Source organism: Ahaetulla prasina, chromosome 6, assembly GCF_028640845.1.
Source record: "Ahaetulla prasina isolate Xishuangbanna chromosome 6, ASM2864084v1, whole genome shotgun sequence".
NCBI classification, from domain to species: Eukaryota; Metazoa; Chordata; class Lepidosauria; order Squamata; family Colubridae; genus Ahaetulla; species Ahaetulla prasina.
In genome coordinates this window covers 107,489,299-107,512,096 of record NC_080544.1, presented here as the reverse complement: position 1 = coordinate 107,512,096, position 22,798 = coordinate 107,489,299, and the positions used below count along the sequence as shown (strand labels likewise).

The 22,798-nt window shown below is 45.6% G+C and overlaps 1 protein-coding gene across 1 annotated transcript in view; it reads left to right on the top strand.

Annotated features, from left to right (window-relative positions):
- The window catches only part of EEF1AKMT4 (EEF1A lysine methyltransferase 4), a 64,020-nt gene extending 41,547 nt beyond the window's left edge, over nt 1-22,473 (top strand). Inside the window, exons 3-4 of the mRNA XM_058187120.1 lie at nt 18,584-18,743; nt 20,352-22,473. Coding sequence (XP_058043103.1) covers nt 18,584-18,743; nt 20,352-20,491 — 300 coding nt within the window. The 3' untranslated portion in view covers nt 20,492-22,473. The remainder of the gene's footprint in view (nt 1-18,583; nt 18,744-20,351) is intronic.
- The last annotated feature ends 325 nt before the right edge of the window (nt 22,474-22,798 follow it).

Genomic DNA, 22,798 nt, shown 5'->3' with positions numbered 1-22,798 from the left:
CCTGTTTTTATTTTTGCCTGTACACCGCCCTGAGTCCTTCGGGAGAAGGGCGGTATAAAAATCAAATAAATAAATAAATAAATAAATAAATAAATAAATAAATAAATAAATAAATAAATAACTGAAGAATTTGTGTTTAAGAGGCCTTTGTTTTACTTTGAGTTGAACGGCGCTGGGAATGAGGTAATTCCCACCTGTTCGAATAAAGTTTATTTTATCATAGCACCAGGCCTGTATTCCTAACCTGGACACCTGAAATGATATCCCCAGTTAACTTGTTTTGGGTTTGTTTTCAACCAGGGTTCTAAAAACGAAACCCGAAAGAAGGGAAACGATTGACTGTTTTCTGGCTAATGGAGCAACAGAAGGCAGCGCTAAGCCCAGGATCTTGCATAAGTGCATCTTTGCAACAGCCTAAAACCTTGCACAGCGTAATATCGGATGACAAGCTCCGAGTCACACAAATTGCCCTCAAAATATCTCTAACATACGGGAGCAAAGAAGAAAAACGTAGGTGGGTGTTAAAAAGAGTGTCAGAAAAGAAAACCAAAAAAAACCAAGGGTGAAATAAAGGACAAGAGATTTGGGCAATCTTAAAGATGATGAGTTTTCAGAGGAAAAACCGCAAGTAATCTTCAATTGGCAACCTTTTGTTTAGTGACCAAAGTTTATAAAAAAGTGACTTTCTGGCTGTTCTTTGCACAACCGTTGTGCATTCAGGCGCTTGGCAATCGGTTCGTATGCAGTGTCCCCTGGGGTCATGTGATCGTCTTTGGCGACCTGACAAGCAAAGACAATGTGGAAACCAGATTCATTGAACAACTATGTAACTAACTTAACAATTGCAGCGATTCACTTAACGCCAGTGACAAGAAAGGCCGTAAACTGGTGCCAAATTCCCCGATTGTCTCTCTCGTTGTTATCAGTTGTTAAGCGAACCCATAGTTTCCTGGTTTTGCCGAAAACTGTTAAGGATAGTCTTGTCTCGCAACTGATGTTGTGGGCTATTGAGCAGAGTACCCTTTGAGTTTACGCACGAAAACGACTGAGAATGATTGTGGACAATAACAGTTAACGCACAAACAAACTGGGTTTTGATAATATTTTACTTTTAGGGAAAAAGCAAAATTATAGTCCAAAAACAATCCAAGTCGTTCACATATAAAGTGAGATAAAGATCAGTCCGGGGATATTTTTCAAATATAAAGTCTTCTTACCAGTTGTAGAAAAATACAATAAAACAGATCTTCTTTAGTTTCATTCAGGAACAAAGTTCAATATAAAAACAGTCAATAAATATTAAAGAAGCAATAAATAGCCATGATCAAGCCGTGATCATGCATAGAGATCAAATATAGAGTTACAGCATATCAGCAAGTAAAATGGTGTAGTGTCCACACAAACCCTATGTTGTGTCCTCCCTCGCCTCCGTCCGAGTGTTGGCTTAATTAGCCGGCACTATCAGCTCTGGCAGCAGAATCGCCAGCGTCTGCCAAGAGCCTCCGTTATCTTCCACGACGCTGGTGAGTCACTCAGAAACAAACTTCAGCTCGTAATCAGTGGATTTGCCTGTTACATCCTGTGGGGTGTGGCTCCATGACTCAGCACTTCCTAGGCCTGCCCCGCCCCTGCTTCTGTTGTTCCCTCCTCTCCTGCCTACGAAACCTAGGGTCCAACCAAGCCTGATTGCCGTCAGTTGAGTCTGAAGGCGTGGCCTGGGGGGGGGGAAGAGTCAGGGGACGGAGGCCTCGTTATCTCCTCCACTTGGCCTGCTACTGGCTCCTGGAGCTGAGCCAGGGAAGCCGGTGCTCCCGAGGTAAGTCCTGACGGCCCTTCCCCCTCACTGTCCAAGTCACTTTCTGGCAGCAGGCCCGGCTCAGGGGGCGCAGACACAATACCCTAATTCCGCTTTCCTTAAGTACATTGGCTACAGAGCTCAGCCATTCAGGATGTATGATGATGCAACCAAGTTTTTAAAGCTACACAATACTTTTAGCTACAAACACACAATGTTGGTTTATATATTTCCTGACCAACTAGTTGGGCAATAACAATTTCCCCAAACAAAAACCATAAGTAAAATGAAGCCACGTGACTCTGGGATGCTGCAAATGGCCATAAACGCAGGCGGGTTGCCGAGTACCCAGCTTGCAGTCACCTGACCAGAGTGGAGTACACAGCAATTGGAACCTCAGAACTGGTTTCCCAAAAAATAAGCCCTCCCCTGAAAATAAGCCCTCCCCGAAAATATTTAAATGCATGTGCAACTGTTCCCCGTCATTTCCTTTGGTTAGGATTAGGGAGACAAAGCTGGAAATCAGGTAAGATGGCAAGAGGAGCCCCATCTTGCTCCAGGAGCCCCAAAATGTATATAATATACAAATGGATGAAGACTATTGCTTAACATAGTGTAAGCCGCCCTGAGTCTTCGGAGAAGGGCGGGATATAAATGCAAATAAAAAATAATAATAATAAGACCTCCCCGAAAATAAGGCAAAGCGCTTATTTCGGGGGTTTTAAAAAAAATATAAGACAGGGTCTTATTTTTGGGGAAACACGGTAAATACCCCCACCCCTCCAGGAAGATTCATTGTAACTTTGAACAACGACCCTTCATAAGTCGAGGACTGCCTGTGTGTGGCACAGAAACTGACTTGGGTCTATAGACACGTTTTACACCCGCAGCGCCATTTTTAATCCTTCAGTGGGAGTATCCAAACAGTAGGATGGTGGGTTCGATTCCTCCCCTCAGTTTAAGTCGACAGATGGCGTTCGGCAGGGAAAACGGGCCCTTCAGCTCGTTTTTAGACACGTTGCTATTCTCATGCAAAAAGCAAGTAATCAGAAAACTGTTTTTTGCTTCCAGTTTGACAGTGAATAGTTTATTCTCGTGATGCATGAAGAAAAGAGCACCCTTTTCTCTCAACCTCTTCACATTTCTGGTCCTCAAACAAACCTTTCAGCTTTTAATAATATACAGGAGTGGCCAGAATTGTGGAAACCTTTTGGGAAAAGTATATTTTTGAGGTTTGATGGCTAATAACACCACTTTTTTTTTTTTTTTGAGTTTCAAGATAATCCTATTCCATGGCTGGGAGTAGCCCAGACTTTAACCCAATTGGAAATCGAGGGCGCTGACTAACAAGGTTTATTGCTGGGAAGCGACCCAGCAATAAAACCCAGTTAATAGAAGCAATCATTCCATCTTGGTTTCACATTATAACAGCTGCAGAACTAAAAGACTTGGTTCACTCTGTGGGAAGATGTTGTAAGGCCGTCATTCATGCTAAAGGTGACCCAACTAAAGTATTAACAGACCTGGTGATAATTTTTGTATATCTCATTTTTTCTATGGTGATAATTTTTGCATATCTGGTTTTTTCTGTGGTGATAATTTTTGTGTAACTCGTTTTTTCCAGGTGTTTCACTTTTCTTCTTTATACTGTAACTGCCATTCTAATAGCAAATCCTTCATAAAAGTTATTGCATTACATTCTTGATTAAATTATCTTTCCATTGATATATAATTTTACAGTATGACTTCAAAAAAAAAAAAGTGGTGGTGTTAGCTAGTTTTAGAAAATACACTTTCCCCAAAAGATTTCCACAATTTTGGCCACTACTGCAGGCCAGTTTTAGGATTGTTCTGTTCAAGAGGAGGAATCACTTCAGAATGCTCTGCATAGGAAGGAATGGGGAGGCTTGCTCTCTGAGCTTGGTTGTTCTTTTACAGACGTTTCATTACCAAACTTGGTAACAACCTCAGTGCTGGTGCATGATGACGTTCCTTACTTCGGTAATGAAACATCTGCAAGAAAACCGCCAAGCTCAGAGAGCGTCAAGGACCCCGCAGTCCTTGATTTAAGGATCACGGTTGGGATCAGAATTTCCATCCCTAAGCAAGGCAGTTGTTGAGTGAGTCATGCATTTTTGCAGTGGTTGTTAAGTGAACTGTTGCAATTGTCATGTGGTTGTTAAGCAAAACCGCTTTCCCCCCATTGGCTTTGCCTGCTGGGAAGATCACACCTGCTCTTTGGGCACGGAAACCTCATAAATACCTGAATTTACATAATACGTTCATTGTTATTGGTTTTTTTTTCTGCTAACCATTTTGTTATTAATAAAGTTTCTAGATAACAGTCTAACAATTTTAAGTAGATTTAGAAGTTTGATAGTTTAAAATTCTTGCGGGCTGTTTCTCAAGGGTGGGAAACTAAATTTTATATTAAACTAATTAGCATTCAGCTAGGGCAGGGGTCTCCAACCTTAGTAACTTTAAGGTTTGTGAACTTCAATTCCCAGAGTTCCTCAGCCAGCTTTGCTTTGCTGGTTTGGTTTGCTTTGCTTTGCTGGCTGAGGAACTCTGGGAGATGAAGTCCACAAACCTTAAAGTTACTAACGTTGGAGACCCCTGAACTAGGGAGGATGTTACGTCTATACGTATGGTCTTTTTTTTTTCAAAGGTAACTTTTTCTCGTCAGTGTCTTTTTTGTTGAGTTTTTTAAAAAATACTTCGGCATTTTGTATTTTGACCTTCTTTGAATAAACTAAAATAATAATAATAAAAAAATAAACCTGAATTTTGATCGCATGAATGTGGGGATTTTTTTTTTGATATTTTTTTTTACATTTATATCCCGCCCTTCTCCGTAGACTCAGGGCGGCTTACATTGTGCTTACATTGTGTAAGGCAATAGTCTCATTCTATTTGTATATTTATATACAAAGTCAACTTATTGCCCCCCCAACAATCTGGGTCCTCATTTTACCTACCTTAAAAGGATGGAAGGCTGAGTCAACCTTGGGCCTGGTGGGACTCGAGCCTGCAGTAATTGCAGGCAGCTGTGTTTAATAACAGGCTATCTTACAGCCTGAGCCACATTGCGGGATGCTGCAACAGTTACAAGAATGGTGTATAAGTTCTTTTTTTCCACTGTTGGAAGTTGTAACTTCCAACAGTGGCTTAACAAATGGTCAGTCAAGGACTATCTGTATATAACAAATCCCAGGTGTACCAAGTGGAAAATGCAAATTCCAAGGTGGCTGGACCCCGTGCTCTACTTTTCAACCCCCTCCCCTGATTAAACAGCTCCCAGAGACAAAATTGACAAAATGCTCTTGATTATAGTTGGTGCTGACAGGATGTTAGCATCAGTGGTGGTATTCAGCCAAGTTCAGACCAGTTCGGGCGAACTGGTAGTGGCGACTTGCGGGTGGCGGGTACCCCTGCCCGCCCACCCTGGCGCTATGCCGTCCTCTTTAGCCATGTTTTCTAAGCCGTGCACATGCATGCAAGCTGTGCGCGCGGGCAACCCCACTGCACAGCTGATTGTCGGAAATACTGGAGAGGAAGAACTGGTAGCTTTTTCTAACTACTGGTTCGTCCGAACTGGTAGCTTTTTAAACTGCATGTTCAACCGAACCGTTAGCTTTTTTCTTTTTTTTTTTACTACCGGTTCACCTGAACCGGTGGTTTTTATCACTATTGGTTCACCCGAACGAGAGCGAACCGGTAGCATTTCACCCCCTGGTCCCAGGATAGGGAAAGCGGTGTCCTTTGGTAAGTCATTTTCTTTTATAAGGAAGAGAGGCAAGAGGTTATCTTGTCTTCCTTCCTTTGTTCCTTTTCTTGGCCCGGCTTAACTTTATGATGCTTCTTTGGCTGATGGTCCCTCTGTACTTGGTGGACCTGATGTTGACTTGGCCCTCCCTCCTTGCTGTCATTGCACTTGGCTTCGGCCCTCTCCTATCCTCACGTGCTCTTTGGGCAGCAGCAACGGAGAAATCCGGTAAATAAAACAGTATGATAGGATTGGGTCAAGTTTGCAAGGAGACAAGTTCCTCTCTGCTTCTTTTTTTTCATAAAAAAGTTTTATTTTTACAATCATATCAAACAGCTCATCCAATGTACAGTTATATACAATTAGTCGGGCTTGCCCAGTCACCACCCCCCTTTTTAACACTCTTCCCTCTTCTACCTTCTTCTACTTTCCAGACCTTCCTCTCCTTCTCTTATCTACATCCTCTCCTCCCTCCACCCTCCACCTTCCTTCTCCCTCTTCTACCCCTCTTCCTTCCTCTTCTCCTCTTTCCTACCTCCTACTCTCTCCTCTTTTCTCCCTCCCCACCGTTCTAAAATGGTAACTGGGCAGACCCGACCCTACATTAATTATATTTATACATCTTCAATAATCCCTGTACATTAACCATCACTCCATCCTCTACCCTCAACCTCCCAATTCCCCTCCCCTTACCCCCCACCCCATACCCCGACTTCCCAGAACAAAATGCAGGGTATCAAAACTAACAATCATAATCCAAAATAATTCCTAAATTATAATCTCTAGTCACTCCACACATAATCACACTCTCAATTCCCCTCTCCTTCAGAAATAAATCTAATACAAAATATTTCCTAAATTTACTCATATGCTATTCGATATTTTTTTATCTGATACTTATTTTGAATATAATCAATCCACATTTTCCATTCTAAAATATATTTTTCTTGTGTATAGTCTTTCAAGTAAGCAGAAATTTTTGCCATTTCTGCCAAATTTGATACTTTGAGTGTCCATTCTTCAATTGTAGGTAATTCTTCTTTCTTCCAATATTGAGCAATCAAAAGTCTTGCGGCTGTTATTAAGTTCAAAATCAATTTAGTCTCTATAGCTGTACAATCCATAATTATTCCTAGTAGAAAGAACTGCGGAGTAAACTTAATCTTCTTTTTCAAAATATTCTGCATGATCCACCATACTTTAATCCAAAATGCTTTAACTTTTTTACAAGTCCACCATATATGGTAATGTGGCATCTTCACAATCGCATCTCCAACATTTAGCCTGTACATTAGGATACATACATGACAACTTTTTGGGGTCTAAATGCCATCTATAAAGTTCCTCTCTGCTTCTTAACAGTAGACTCCAGTGGGGAATCTACCGAAGTAATGGAATTCGGAAAACTTCAGTGGAGAAACTGTTCCTTCCCATTGTTCCATCTAAACTAAGAGATTTATTTTCCTGTAACCCTGTTTTCCTTCCTTACCCCACTTCGGTGATCCGTTCGCAGGACTGATTGCTATATAGGTAGTCCTCAATTTACAACAGTTCATTTAGTGACTGTTCGAAGTTACGACGACACTGAAAAAAAGTAACTTATGACCGATCCTTGCAATATCCCCATGGTCACATGGTCAAAATTCGGAGGCTGGGCAACGGACTCATATTTACGACGGCTGCATCTGTCCCAGGGTCACGAGATCTCCTTTTGCGATGTTCTGACCGGCAACGTCAGGGGGGAAGGTCAGATTCACTTGACAAACGTGGTGAGAAAAGTCGTAAAGCGGAGCAGAACTCATTTAACAAATGTCTCACTTTGCAACATAAATTTGGCGTTCAATTGTGGTCGTAAGTCAAGGACTACCTGCATAGAAGGTTTCTTCTTTTTTGTTTTCAGCTATCTTTTTTAGTTTAGACTTTATATAATTGTGATGGCGAACCTATGGCACGCAGAGCTCTCTTTGCGGGCATGCAAGCTGTCACCTCGCTCAGCTCCACCCTGCATACGGGTGCTGTTGTGCCTGCACCCCCTGAGCTGGCCCTCCTGCCAGAAAGTGACTTGGAGCTGGGCCTGCTGCCAGAAAGTGACTTGGAAAGTGAGGGGGAAGGGTCCTCAGGACTTACCTCGGGAGCACCGGCTTGCCTGGCTCAGCTCCAGGAGCCAAAGGCAGGCCAGGTGGAAGAAATAATGAGGCTTCCATCCCCTGACTCTTTCCCACCCCCCAGGCCACACCTCCATACCCAGCTGATGGCAATCAGGCCTGGCTGGACCCTAGGTTTCCTAGGCAGGAAAGGCGGGAACAACAGAAGCAGGGGTGGGGCAAGCCTAGGAAGTGCTGAGTCATGGAGCCACACCCCACAGGATATAAAAGGCAGAGAGAGCTGCTGTGTCTCTTTGTAACAGGCAAATCCACTGATTGACTAAGAACTGAAGTTTGTTCCTGGGTGACTCACCAGCGTCGTGGAAGGTAACGGAAGCTCTTGGCAGACGCTGGCTATTCTGCTGCCAGAGCTGATAGTGCCAGCTAATTAAGCCATCACTCAGACGAAGGCGAAGGAGGACAGAACAGGTGCACCTCCCACTGGCAAGCTGATTCTTGGGTCTCTGCTGCACATCTGCAGGGGCAGGGCACATGTGGGAGACGCGTGCGCATGCTCGGGGGGCAGGGGGGGTCAAGCACGCATGTGTGGGGCAGGGGGGGGTCACATATGGGGACAGGGAACATTTTGGGCCTAGCAGGCCTCCCTGCGGCCTCCTGGCACCAAAAATGAGCTGCGGAGGGGTGGCCACCCCCCCACCGCACCCAATTTTGGGCCTAGCAGGCCTCCCTGCCACGGTGGCCCATTTTTTGGTCCCAGGAGGCTGCAGGGAGGTGTGCTAGGTGCAAAATGGGGTGCACAGGGGTCGCACACGCATGTATAGGGGGTCGTGGGGTCATGTGCGCATTGCATTATGAGTGAAGGCACATGGATGCGCTTTTGGCATACGACAAAAGGTTAGCCATCGCTGTTGTATAACCATACACAAGTGATCAAAATTTAGATGCTTGGCAACTGGTATGTATTTATCAAACGATTGTATTTTGGACATGTCACATGGACACCCACCTCCCTTGAGAAGTCCTTAAGGTTGCACAGAGTTGAAGGAAAGAGCAGAAGAAGACAACCCAGCAGCCATGTGGATGGACCTGATTAGAGTAGTGATTGATGGGTTTGAGCAGAGTCTTCAAACTTAGCAGCTTTAAGACGTGTGGACTTCAACTCCCAGGATTCCTTAGCCAGCTTTGCTGGCTGAGGAATTCTGGGAGTTGAAGTCCACACATCTTAAAGCTCCAAGTCTGAAGACCTCTGGGTTTGAGCCTCTGGTGGCGCAACAGGCTAATGCAGCCTATTATTAATAGCAACTGCTTGCAATATTGCAGGTTCAAGTCCCACCAGGCCCAAGCTTGACTCAGCCTTCCATCCTTTATAAGGTAGGTAAAATGAGGACCCAGATTGTTGGGGGCAATAAAAGTTGACTTTGTATATAATATACAAATGGATGAAGACTATTGCTTGACACAATGTAAGCCGCCCTGAGTCTTCGGAGAAGGGCGTGATATAAATGCAAAAAAAAAAAAAAAAGCCTGACATCTCAGGTGAAAACTCTGGATTAATCTGTTGTATAGGTGCAGGTAATCCTTGACGTAAAACCACACTGAAGCCCAACATTTCCGTTGCTAAGCAAGGCAGAGGTTTAAGTGCCTCATTTTATGACCTTTCATTCCACAGGGGTAAAGTGAATCACGGCAGTTGTCAAATTAGGAACACGGTGGTTAAGTGACTCGGGCTTGCCCGTCGGCTTTTGCTTGTCAGAAGGTCGCAAAAGGGGATCACAAAATTCTGGGACAGCGCAACAGGTGTTGTGATCCGCCAGCAGCCTGCAGAGCTGGCAACGGAGTCGGACAGCGATGAGGCTGAGGTGGGGCCAGGGCCATTGGCGAGTGAGGTGCGGACTCCAGAGCCTCCAGAGACTGACAGTAGTGAGGCAGAGGAACAGGAGGAGCCTGTTCCTAATGCAGGCATGAGAAGAGCCGCCGGAAGGCAAGAGCAGCTCAAGCAGAGAGGACGACTCAGGAGTAGGGCCAAGAGATGATTGGCCCCTCCCATAAGGCTTAAAAAACCAGCAACGGCGTTTGGGCTTTGCCGGAAAACAACATTGATAGCTTCGTCTTCTGCTTCGTCTATGTCTTGCATTTATTTTTGTGACTTCTGAACGTTTGCCAAGAAAGGCCTTTGGCATTTTGCCTAATTGGACCAAGGTTTGCAACAGGACTGAGGAATTTGTATTGGGAGGAATTTGTTTTAATTTAGTTGAACTATGCCGGGAACGAAGTAATTCTCAGTTGTTCGAATAAAGTTTGTTTGGTTTTTTACATGGACTGAGTTTCCTACTACCTACTTGGGCCTGGGTCACACTAAAGCCGTCACTAAACAAATGGTTGCTAGCCAAAGGCTACTACTTGTACTGTATTCCCCCCCCCCCGACATCCTGTTGTATAACACCGACGTGTAAAGGCATCGATACTCATTTCTCCCATTTCTTCAATGATCAACACATAACAAATCCATGCCCTCAACTCCCTTTCAAGGCCAGATGGATATTTTGCTCACGTTGGTTGGCAAGGAGACATCATTGAACTACTGTCTGCTGGACCAGATGAAAACTTAGCCCGAAGCCTAAAAGGGCTGCCCATCCCTGATCTGGGAGAAACCACAATTTCATGGTACATCAAATGCTTTGCTTGCATGCAGAGGTCGCCGCTTACTCCAGTTCGGGGAGGTGGGGGGGACAAGGACAGGGAAAGGCAATGAGCGCACTCTCAATGAGCCTGAGAATTTAGGAAGTCCTTACCTGTTGCAATCAGTTCAGTTTTTTTCCTGGAATGGTTATTACAGGTAGTCCTCGATTGACGTTGTTAAGGCAATCACTGCGGTTGTGAAGGGAATAATGTGGTGATTAAGCAGATTTGGCTCCCCCTCCCACCCCAATTGGCTTTTCTTGTCAGTAGCTACAGTATGTCACAGAAGCGAGTATACCCCCTCGCATTTTGTAAAATGTAAATATTTACGTATATCTTTTCGTGTGACTGCACTGAAGAAATGACACTCGGCTACAATGAAAAGGGGCTGCCGCAAAGAAGAGGGAGTCGGGCCATTCTCCGAAGCACCTGAGGGTAGAACAAGAAGCAATGGGTGGAAACTAATCAAGGAAAGAAGCAACCTAGAACTAAGGAGAAATTTCCTGACAGTTAGAACAATTAGTAAATGGAACGACTTGCCTGCAGAAGTTGTGAATGCTCCAACACTGGAAATTTTTAAGAAAATGTTGGATAACCATCTGTCTGAGATGGTGTAGGGTTTCCTGTCTGGGCAGGGGGTTGGACTAGAAGGCCTCCAAGGTCCCTTCCTACTCTGTTGTTGTTGTTTATTTATTTATTTATTTATTTAGATTTTTATACCGCCCTTCTCCCGAAGGACTCAGGGCGGTGTACAGCCAAAGTATAAAAACAACACAATGTACAATTAAAACAAAAACTTAAAACAAACATAATCCATAAATGGCCGAAATTAAAACAATCAAATTGAAAAATCCTTAAAATTTATAAATAATAACCCCGATTAAAATTGTTTAGAATTAAAAGTTTAGAATTAAAAATTTAAGCCAGTCCCACTTGAATAAACAAATGCGTTTTCAGCTCACGGCGAAAGGTCCAAAGGTCGGGTAATTTTGTTTGTGCCAATTGTTGTTTTTATATTATTATTATTATTATTATTATTATTATTATTATTATTATTATTATTATTATTATTATTATTATTATTATTATTATTATTAGTGAGTATACAGCTTATATAACAGTGTAAATGTGCTGTCCCCTCAAAATAATGCGACACACAGCCATCAACCTCTACACTGCTGGCAACCAAAGTGAGCACACCCCCTAAGTGATAATGTGCAAATATTTATAAAATGTGAGGAAGGGGAATTTTGCTCACTTCCGTGACATACCGTAGGCGGGAAGGTTACGAATGGTGATCACATGACCCCAGGACATTGCAATTAAGATGGGCCAGTTGCCAAGCACCTACATTTTGATCACATGACCGTAGAGCAGGGGTGTCAAACTCGATTTCGTTGAAAGCCACATCAGGATGGTGGTTGACCTGGGGGTGGGTGGGGCTTGGCCATGGTGGGTGTGGCCAGCTCGACATCACTCGTGTTGGGGGTACGGGCTCCCGAACTCCATTTTCGCTGCTAGAGGCACCATGGGCCGGTAACTTCGCTGTTTCCAGGGGAGCCCCGCGGGCTAGAACTAAGTACACACCTCACGGGCCGGATCTTGGCCCCGGGCCTTGAGTTTGACACCCCTGTGTGAGAATCGGTCATAAGTCACTCTTTTCAGCACCGTTGTAAATTTGAACAGTCGCTAAACCAATGGTTGTAAATCGAGGAGTACTTACATCAAAGAAGAAAGCCTTCAGCAACCTGTTGTGTCTGCGCCCCCCGAGCCGGGCCTGCTGCCAGAAAGTGACTTGAACAGTGAGGGGGAAGGGCCGTCAGGACTTACCTCGGGAGCACCGGCTTCCCTGGCATACATCTTATTGAAGATGTATAAATATAATTAATGTAGGGTCGGGTCTGCCCAGTTACCATTTTAGAACGGTGGGGAGGGAGAAAAGAGGAGAAGAAGAAGGAATGCTCTCTACATGGGGCTCCCCTTGAAGTGCACTCGGAGGCTTCAGTTAGTTCAGAATGCAGCTGCGCGGGTGATAGAGGGAGCTACGCGTAGCTCCCATGTAACACCGCTCCTGCGCAGACTGCACTGGCTGCCTGTGGCCTTCCGAGTGCACTTTAAGGTGTTGGTTACGACCTTTAAAGCACTCCATGGCTTAGGACCTGGGTACTTACGGGACCGCCTGCTGTTACCACACGCCTCCCACCGACCTGTACGCTCCCATAGAGAGGGACTTCTCAGGGTGCCGTCCGCCAAACAATGCCGGCTGGCGGCCCCCAGGGGAAGGGCCTTCTCTGTGGGGGCTCCCACACTCTGGAACAAGCTTCCCCCGGGTTTACACCAAATACCTGACCTTCGGACATTCCATCGCGAACTGAAGACACATCTTTTTATCCGCACGGGGCTGGCTTAAATTGGAATTTTAATGCTAAATTGATTAATTTTTAAACGGGGTTTTTTAGTATGGCAAATTTTAATCTCCAGGCTAATTTAAATAAGTTTTTTAAATTGTATTTTAACCTGTATATTGTATTGCTGGTTTTATCTTACCTGTACACCGCCCTGAGTCCTTCGGGAGAAGGGCGGTATAAAAATCAAATAAATAAATAAATAAATAAATAAAAAAAGGAAGAGGGGTGGAAGAGGGAGAAGGAAGGTGTAGGGTGGAGGGAGGAGAGGATGTAGATAAGAGAAGGAGAGGAAGGTCTGGAAAGTAGAAGAAGGTAGAAGAGGGAAGAGTGTTAAAAAGGGGGGTGGTGACTGGGCAAGCCCGACTAATTGTATATAACTGTACATTGGATGAGCTGTTTGATATGATTGTAAAAATAAAACTTTTTTATGAAAAAAAAAGAAAGAAAGAAACAGGCCAGGTGGAAGAGATAATGAGGCCTCCATCCCCTGACTCTTCCCCCCACCCAGGCCATGCCTGCAGACCCAGCTGACGGCAGTCAGGCTTGGTTTCGTAGGCGGGAGAGGAGGGAACAACAGAAGCAAGGGTGGGGCAGGCCTAGGAAGTGCTGAGTCATGGAGCCACACCCCACAGGATATAAAAGGCAGCCAGAGCTGCTGTGCCTCTTTTTAACAGGCAAATCCACTGATTAAGAGCTGAAGTTTGTTTCTAGGTGACTCACCAGCGTCGTGGAAGATAACGGAGGTTCTTGGCAGACGCTGGCTATTCTGCTGCCAGAGCTGATAGTGACAGCTAATTAAGCCATCATTCGGACGGAGGCGAGGGAGGACAGAACACAACCTTCCTCCTTGCTTTTTAGTCTCAAGAGGAGAAAGAGGTCCTCTCCAGACTTGCCTTATTAGAATGCAGTTGTGGGTTGAATTTATGATGCAATCAGGTGGTCTTATCTAGAAGCAGTCGTTTAAATCTCAAACCGTTGTGACCCAGGCCCAAGTAGGTAGTGGAAAACTCAGTCCGTGAAAGAAACAAACAAACTTTATTCGAACAGCTGAGAATTACTTCATACCCAACGTAGTTCAACTAAATTAAAGCAAATTCCTCCCAACACAAATTCCTCAATCCTATCGCAAACCTTGGTCCAATTAGGCAAACTGCCTTTCTTGGCAAACGTTCAGAAGTCACTGAAACAAAAATAAATGAAAAGAAGATGACGCTACCAACGTTGTTTTCCGGCAAAGCCCAAATGCCGTTGCTGGTCTTTTAAGCCTTATGGGAGGGGCCAATCATCTCTTGGCCTTACTCCCGAGTCGCCCTCTTTGCTTGAGCTGCTCTTGCCTTCTGGCAGCTCTTCTCATGCGTGCATTAGGAACAGGTTCCTCTGCCTCACTACTATCAGTCTCTGGAGGCTCTGGAGTCCACACCTCACTCCCCGATGGCCCTGGCCTCACCTCAGCCTCATCGCTGTCCGACTCCGTTGCCAGCTCCGCAGGCTGCTGGCGGACCACAACATAAACCAGGATAGGCTATCTCTGACACAGGTAGCCCTTGTAGCATTTTCCCATAGGAAAAAAGTCTAACATCTCTTCCTTTGACCGAATGAGAGAATTTAAACATTCCTCCAGCCTCTGTCTTAGTAGTGGCTTCTGTGCTTATGTAAAGCCGTGCCCAGCTGTGCCCAGGATACGAGATCAGCCTGCCAGGATAGAAGAGAGATTTAAGAACAGGGCAGCTGCACAGCTTTGGGGAGCCAGGCTGGAGGGGCTGCCCCATAACAAGCACAGGGCGCCTTTAATCCTGTTAACCCTTCGCACGCAAGGTAGATTTGAGATCATCTTTCAAATTTCGTATTAATGCACTTCCACGGATTATTTTTATCATTTCATTCCTTGCTAATGTTCTTTTTATATTTGTTCTTTGTTTTTCTTGTTGTAAGCCGCCCAGAATAGCCCCACAGTGAGATAGGTGGCAAATAAATGTAATAAGTTTCTCTCTCTTTTCTCTCTTTCTCTCTCTCTTCTCTCCTCTCTTTTCTCTCTTTTCTTTCTCCTCCCTTTCTCTCCACTCTCTCTATTCTGTTTTCTCTCTCTCTCTTTTCTCTCTCCTTCTCTCCTTCTCTCTTTTCTTTCCCTTTCTCTCCACTCTCTTCTCTCTCTCCTCCTTTCTCTCTCTTCTCTTTTCTCTCTCCTCTCTCTCTCTCCTTCTCTCTTTCTCTCTTTTCTTTCCCTTTCTCTCCACTCTCTTCTCTCTCTCCTCCTTTCTCTCTCTCCTCTTTTCTCTCTCCTCTCTTTCTCTCCTTCTCTCCTTCTCTCTTTTCTTTCCCTTTCTCTCCACTCTCTTCTCTCTCTCCTCCTTTCTCTCTCTCCTCTCTTTTCTCTCTCCTTCTCTCTTTCTCTCTTTTCTTTCCCCTCTCTTTTCTCTCCTCTCCTTTTTCCTCTTCTCGTTTTTTCTCTCCTCCTCTCCTTCTCTCTTCTCTCTCTCTCCTCTTTTCTCTCCATTCTCTTTCTCTCTTTTCTTTCCCTCTCTTTCTCTCCACTCTCTTCCCTCTCTCTCCTCCTTTCTCTCTCTTCTCTCTTCTCTCTCCTCTCTTTTCTCTCTCCTTCTCTCTTTCCCTTTTCTTTCTGCTCTCTTTTCTCTCCTTCTCTCCTTCTTTCTCCTCCTCTCCTGTTTTTCTCTCTCTTCTCTCTTTCTCTCTCTCTCTCTCCTTCTCTTTCTCTTTTCTTTCTCCTTTCTCTCCACTCTCTTCTCTCTCTCCTCCTTTCTCTCTCTTCTCTTTTCTCTCTCCTCTCCTTCTCTCTCTTTTCTCTTTCTCTTTCCCTCTCTTTCTCTCTCTCCTCTTCTCTCTTCTTTCTTCTCTCTCCTCCTCTCCTCTCTCTTCTCTCTCTCCTCTCTCTTTTCTCTCCTTCTTTCTCTCTTTTCTTTCCCTCTCTTTTCTCCTCTCTCTTCTCCTCCTCTCTCTCCTTTCTCTCTTCTCTTTCTCTCCTCTCTCTCTTCTCTTTTCTTCTCTCTCTTTCTCTCTCTTTCTCTCCTTCTCTCCTCTCTTTTCTTTCTCCTCTTCTCTCTTCTCTTGTTTTTCTCCTCCTTCTCTCTTCTCTCTCTCTCCTCTCTTTTCTCCATTCTCTTTCTCTCTTCCCTCTTTTCTCCACTCTCTCTCTCCTCTCCTCTCCTCCTTTCTCTCTCTCTCTCCTTTTCTCTCTCCTTCTCTTTCTCTTTTCTTTCCGCTCTCTTTTCTCCTTCTCTCCTTCTTTCTCCTCCTCTCCTGTTTTTCTCTCCTTCTCTTTCTCTCTCTCTCTCTCTCTCCTTCTCTCTTTTCTTTCCCTTTCTCCACTCTCTTCTCTCTCTCCTCCTTTCTCTCTCTTCTCTCTCTCTCTCCTTCTCTCTTTTCTTTCCCTCTTTTCTCTCCTTCTCTCCTTCTTTCTCCTCTTCTCTTGTTTTTCTCTCCTCTCTCTTCTCTTCTCTCTCTCCTCCTTTCTCCATTCTCTTTTCTCTCTTTTCTTTCCCTCTCTTTCTCTCCACTCTCTTCCTCTCTCCTTCTCTCTCTCTCTTTCTCTCCTCTCTTTTCTCTCTCCTTCTTTCTTTCTCTTTTCTCTCCTCCTCTTTTCTCTCCTTCTCTCCTTCTTTCTCCTCCTCTCCTGTTTTTTCTCTCCTTCTCTCTTTTCTTTCTCCTCTCTTTCTTTCTTCTCTCTCTCCTCTCCTCCTTTTCTCTCTATTCTTTTCTCTCTCTTTTCTTTCTCCTCTCTTTCTCTCCACTCTCTCTCCTCTCCTCCTTTTTCGCTCTATTCTTTCTTTTCTCTTCGCTCTCCTCTCTTGCTCTCGCTCTCTCCTGAAATTGTTGAATGCAGAAGGTCTCAGTTCTTATCGCTGTCCCAGCCTCTCGTACAGGTTGTTGAGCATTCAATCCCATCTGTCCTGGTGAAGGTCTTTCAGGAGTAAAATTGGGGGGGTGGGGGGGCGTCCCGCAGGCTGGCTGCACTAGCAGAATCCCCACAGGGGGGGGAAAGGAGAGAAAGACACCACCCAGCCAAGCGTTGGCTGCGTTGGAGACCCTGCCTGCGGCCTTGGCGTTAGCATGCCGATCACGCCGAGCCCGTGGCCGTAAGTGCCTTTGACTTTGGATAAAGCCAAGCAAGCAAATTGATGTTCTTTTCCATCCTATTAGGAGGAGTTTAGTTCCAGAGAGGAGAAAATGATGATTAAAAGGGTCAGTCCACTCAGCTGCAAACAAAGCCGCATCTTGGACAACGTGTCCGTTGTGAGATCTTGGCTTGGGGTTGTTCACTTGGAAGGTTTGTGGGGGTGGGGACGATGGGAAGCTTGTGCAAATTGCACATTGAGCACAAGTAAGGTTTGTACCAGCAACCGTTCCCCAGAAAATCAAAGGGAAATCTCGTTTACAGAGAGTCCTCGACTTATGACGACAGTTGAGACCAACACTTCTGTTGCTAAGCGAGATAGTGAGATGAGTTTTGCCCCGTTTTGCAACCTTTGCTGCCAAGGTTCTTAAGCAAATGGCTACAGTTGCTTAAGTTAGTAAGACGGTTGTTTAAATGAATCGGGCTTCCCCTTTGACCTCGTTGGTCAGAAGGTGGCAAAAGGGGATCATGTGACCCTGGGACTCTGCGACCGTCATAAATAAGAGTCAGCTGCCAAGCATCCGAATTTTAATCAAGTTGACCCTGGAGATGCTGCGAAAGTTATACATGTGGAAAAAAACCCACCCGTGAGTCACTTTTGCAACTGTGCAGTTGTGATTTCGGTCGATCACTAAGCGAAGGGTCGTAAGTCGAGGAGTACCTGCACAGGAAGGGGTTTGAAGGTCTTGCATTCGAATTAGCACGACTTGGTCGTGGGGAAGTCCCTGGCCTGACTCTGCCAAAAGTCACATTTTCTCTTCTGCAGAATTGGTACTTTCATGGAAGGAAGACACAGAGGGGTGTGTGTGTGTGTGTGTGTGTGTGTGTGTATTTGTGATGGTTTCTCGGAGGAAAGAACAACCTTGCTGCATGTCATTAAGTCCCACCCCTTTTCTCTTCCCAAGAGAACGTGAAGGTGACCAATCTTCCCGTTAATTTCGCAGCAGGAGATGACTGACATCTACTCATCTTCTTAAAGAGAGAATGGAGACGATTGTGAAGGTTTATTGTTGAGCAAAGTTCTCGGAGAAGATTACAGGTACTGTTGTGCCTCGTCCTCCCTCCTCTCCTCAGCCGGGCCCCTCCCGTGGCCGGACAGGATGTCAGGAATGAACAAACAAACCTCACTCCTACAGCATGTGAGCAGGGAGCCAGCCACTTGCTGGAATTACCGGCAGCAGATCCAGCGGAAGAGAATTCACAGTGGGAGGATCCCCGCTTCCGGAGATCTGAGGGGCGACGTCAGCAGAAGGAAGGGAGGGGCAGGCCTGGATAAGTGCTGAGTCATGGAACCACACCCCACAGCCTATATAAAGGACCAGCTTGAGTCAAGCAACTTTGAGTCAAGCAAAGTCTCCTTTAGTTTGCTGAAGTCACAACTTGGATTCCTGCCTGCCCTGAGAAATCTGGAAGGAATTTGGCAAAGCTGCAGAGACTTCGTGGCCACACTTGATACGGACTTCCTAGACCCGGTCGTTGGAGGGGGAGGGGGACACGACAGGTACCCCTCGACTTATAACGGTTCATTTACTGATCGTTCAAAGTTTACAACGGCTTTTGAAAAAAAATCACTTTTTTTCCGGGGCTGTCGCAACTTCGAACTGCCACTAAACGGACCATTGTAAGTCGAGGAATGCCTGTAGCCAATTCCACCCTGGGGGCCAGAGTACTTTGTAAACTACCTCTCTTGTTTTCTCCTAGGTCGCTCGAGTCTTGCAACCCAGAGGAAGGTTTATCTCCATCACCTTCGCCCAGCCGCATTTCCGTAAGCGTCACTATGCCCAGCGTGCCTACAACTGGTCCATCCAACACATCAGTTACGGAAGGGACTTCCACTACTTCCTCTACGTCATGAAGAAAGGTGGGGTGTTGACCCCTTCCGACCTGGCCTTGGGGCAGAGCCTCCATCACCATCCCTCATCCTCCGGCCCGGTGTACCCCCTCCAAGAGCCGGATTGTGAAAACTACCTCTTCAACATTCAACTCTGATCTCTAGGGAAGGAACGCCTCAAGGGAAGGGGTGAAAGTCTCAAAAGGGCAGTGCCAAGATACCTCCTCTGGGTCAGGGGTCTCCAACCTAGGCCTCTTTTACGGCTTGTGGACTTCAACTCCCACAATTCCTCAGCCGGCCACGTTGCCAAGGTTGGAGAGGGAGTGGCTCTAAGCCAGGGGTGAAATGTTCCCGGTTCGGACCGGATCGCCCGACCCGGTAGCGATGGCGACGGGTAGTTCAGAGAGCAAAAATCCCTGCCCCCACCCCCCCGCCCCAGCTGAGTCGCATGATCATCAGAAGTTTGTTTGTTTGTTTTTTACTTTTAAAAGCATTTTTTCTTTGGCTGAAAAAAAATGCTTTTAAAAGTTAAAAAAAGCCTCTGATGAACGCGCGGCTCAGCTGGGATCATCAGAACTTTTTAAAAGCATTTTTTCTACAACCTCTTGGCTGAAGAGGTTGTAAAAAAAAAAAAAAGCTTTTAAAAGGTTCTGGCGATCCCAACTGAGTTGCCTGATCATCACAGGCTTTTAAAAGCATTTTTTCTACAACCTCTTCGGCCGAAGAGGCTGTAGAAAAAATGCTTTTAAAAGTAAAAAAAAAATTTTTACATTTCATCCTTGCTCTAAGCCACTCCCTCTTTTCTTTTCATCCTGTCTGAATTTACCAGGTTATAGTTACAATAGAGCAATGTGTGGTGCGGTGGCGTAGTGGTGGAGCTCTCGCCTCACAATCCAGGAGGCTGTGGGTTCGATCCTAGGTAGTGGCAGAAATTTCTCTCTCTCTGGGCTGAGTATACCTGCTGAGTATTAACTGCTGAGAAAATATACCTGCTGAGTATAACTCTGCCTTGGCGACAGGAAGGGCATCTGGTCAGTAAACACTCAGTTCCATTCAGTTGCCCAGACTCCACCCCTCAAGGGATTACGGGATCATTAAAAGAAGATGGATGAGTTACAGTAGAGGAAACTCCGTTCACACAGAAGGGGCGTGGCTTAGAGCAGAGATCTCCAACTTTGGCGACTTTTAAGACCGGTGGACTTCAACTCCCAGAATTCCTCAGCCAGCCAACGCTGGCTGAGGAATTCTGGGAGTTGAAGTCCACCGGTCTTAAAGTCACCGAAGTTGATCAGCCCTGCTCTTAGGTCACCCGGGGTAATTCCCTGCATTTTTAATACAACTTTAAAAAAAACAAAAAAAGCCGCCTCTTCAATTGGCAAGGAGGGGCCCGTACTCGGGGGAATTGGATGGGAACGCTTTCTGCTGCCAAGTTGGTTGCAGAAAGTAATTCCTCTTCCCTTCCACCCCGTGAAGCTCATCCTCTTGCTGATATTGTAGAGTTGTGAACCAGTTTATGGCAAGCGGGGAAGGGAGGGGTGAGAGGGGGAGAAGTTGGTTGTTTTTTTAAAAAATCTTGCCACTGTGCTCTGAATCCTTAAGTGTCTTCAAGGCCCTTTTTGGCCGCCTCTGTTTTAACAGAACTTCTGAAAATCAGGAATAAAGGACCACCATCCAGATCTGCAATGAGAGACCATCTCGGAGGGTTGGTGCCCCAACTCAACATTATTCTGGCTCTTCTGCGGAGGAACTGTTCTGACCTAGGCTTCCCAAGAGCATAAAGTCCCGACAAAAAAAATATTTTTATTAAATTACAGTGATTTCCTCTCATTCACATCCAGTAAAGTCTTTCAAGGGATAATTTACAGTCACAGACCTTATCTGGCTCAGAGAGCTGCCAGACCGATATCTTCGAAACTTGGCAAGAAATCTCTGGGAGTCACGAACCAATTAAGCGAACTAATCGTCTCCTGCAAACTCCACTCCCCTTTCGCTCCTCTTTTTTTCCCTATGGGAGGGGCCGTTCACCATCCACGTGTGGCCTTACTCCCTAGTCGCCCCTTGTTCTTTAGCTGTTCCTTTCGTCTGGCAGCTTTACGCATGCGAACACTGGGAATAGGCTCCAGCTGTTCGTCTGCCTCACTGATTTCTGACTCCGAAGGCAGCTGATAACTGGCATACAGGCCCTGGTTCCCTCTCTGTCTCCAACGCAGAGCCCTCATCAGAGCCTTTCCCAGACTCCAGGACTGGCCCATGTTCTTCCCCAACCTCCTCACAGTCCAAATCCGCTGCCAGCTCCACTGGCCACTAGCGGACCACAACAGGAACTCTATCAAGAGTATGTGAAGACTCTCTAAAACCTCCGGAGTCCAATGTTTTTTTAAATCTTCTACAAAGCTTTAACAAAAGTCTAGTTGTCATGTACAATTCATGAACTCCTAAACCCCATTTTAACGTGGACTTCACCTGTTGTGAGAATCCAGCCATTGATGTCTTTCTCTGCCGGCTCTTTTTGACTAATTTTCTCCAACTCGGTGGCTTTCAAATGGTCAGGGAACAATGGGGCTTGTAGTCTTAATGCCTCTGATAGGCAATGGCCTTTCCATGAACCGTTGAAGTATCTCAGATTAATTTTGCAGCCTGAAACTGAAATTCTGCCACTGATTTTCTACTATGCAAATTTTGTATACCTGAATGGTTAAAAATCAATCCTGAATATTTTTTTTTTCAAAGAAATATATAGGTGCTAAAATAGAATGATCTTTAGATTGTATCCTGGGGAAGGAGAACCTGAGATAACGTTAATAAAGGTGAAGGAGAAAGGTTTCCTGTTTCTATACAAGTAGTCCTCGACTTAAGACCACTGTTGGCTGACTGTTGGGGGCAAGTCATTGGCCCCAATGGAGAGGGTGCGCAACTTGGACGTTCTCCTGGATGGACAGCTGTCTTTTGAAGACCATTTGACGGCCGTCTCAGGAGAGCTTTTTACCAGGTTCGCCTGGTTTGCCAGTTGCGCCCCTTTCTAGACCGGGATGCCCTATGCACGGTCACTCATGCTCTTGTGACATCTCGTCTGGATTACTGCAATGCTCTCTACATGGGGCTCCCCTTGAGGAGCACCCGGAGGCTCCAGTTGGTCCAGAATGCGGCTGCGCGGGTGATAGAGGGAGCCCCTCATGGCTCCCATGTGACACCTCTCCTGCGCAGACTGCACTGGCTACCTGTGGCCTTCCGGGTGCGCTTCAAGGTTTTGGTAACTATGTTCAAAGCGCTCCATGGTATAGGGCCGGGTTACTTACGGGACCGCCTACTGCCACCGACTGCCTCCCACCGACCTGTGCGCTCTCACAGGGAGGGACTCCTCAGGGTGCCGTCAGCCAGACAGTGCCGACTGGCGACACCCAGGGGAAGGGCCTTTTCTGTGGGGGCTCCCACCCTCTGGAACGAACTTCCCACAGGACTTCGCCAACTTCCTGACCTTCGAACCTTTCGCCGCGAGCTTAAGACACATCTATTTATTTGCGCAGGACTGGACTAGAATTTCAAATTTTAAATTTGGTTTTAACGGGGTTTTATTATCTTATTGTAATTTTTAATATTCGGCCTTATTTAATAAGTTTTTTAATTGGTGTTTTATTTTGTATTTATATGTATGTTTTATTAGGCTGTAAACCGCCCTGAGTCCCTTGGGAGATAGGGCGGTATAAAAATGCGGTTAAATGAATAAATAAATAAATAAATAATAAAATAATTGAACCCAAAATTTTTGTTTGTAAGCGAGACAGTTGTTAAGTGAGTTTTGCCCCATTATACAACTTTTCTTGCCACAGTTGTGAAGTGAATCATTGCAGTTGTTAAGTTGGTCACACGGTTGTTAAGTGAATCTGGCTTCCCCGTTGATTTTGCTTCTCAGAAGGTCGCAACAGTGAATCACCTGACCCCGAGACACGGCAACCGTCACAAATACGAGTCAGTGGCCAAGCGTCTGAATTTTGATCCCGTGACCATGGGGATGCGGGAACGGTCATAACATGTGAAAATCGGTCGTGAGTCACTTTTTCCAGTGCCCTTGTAACTTCAGAGCCGTC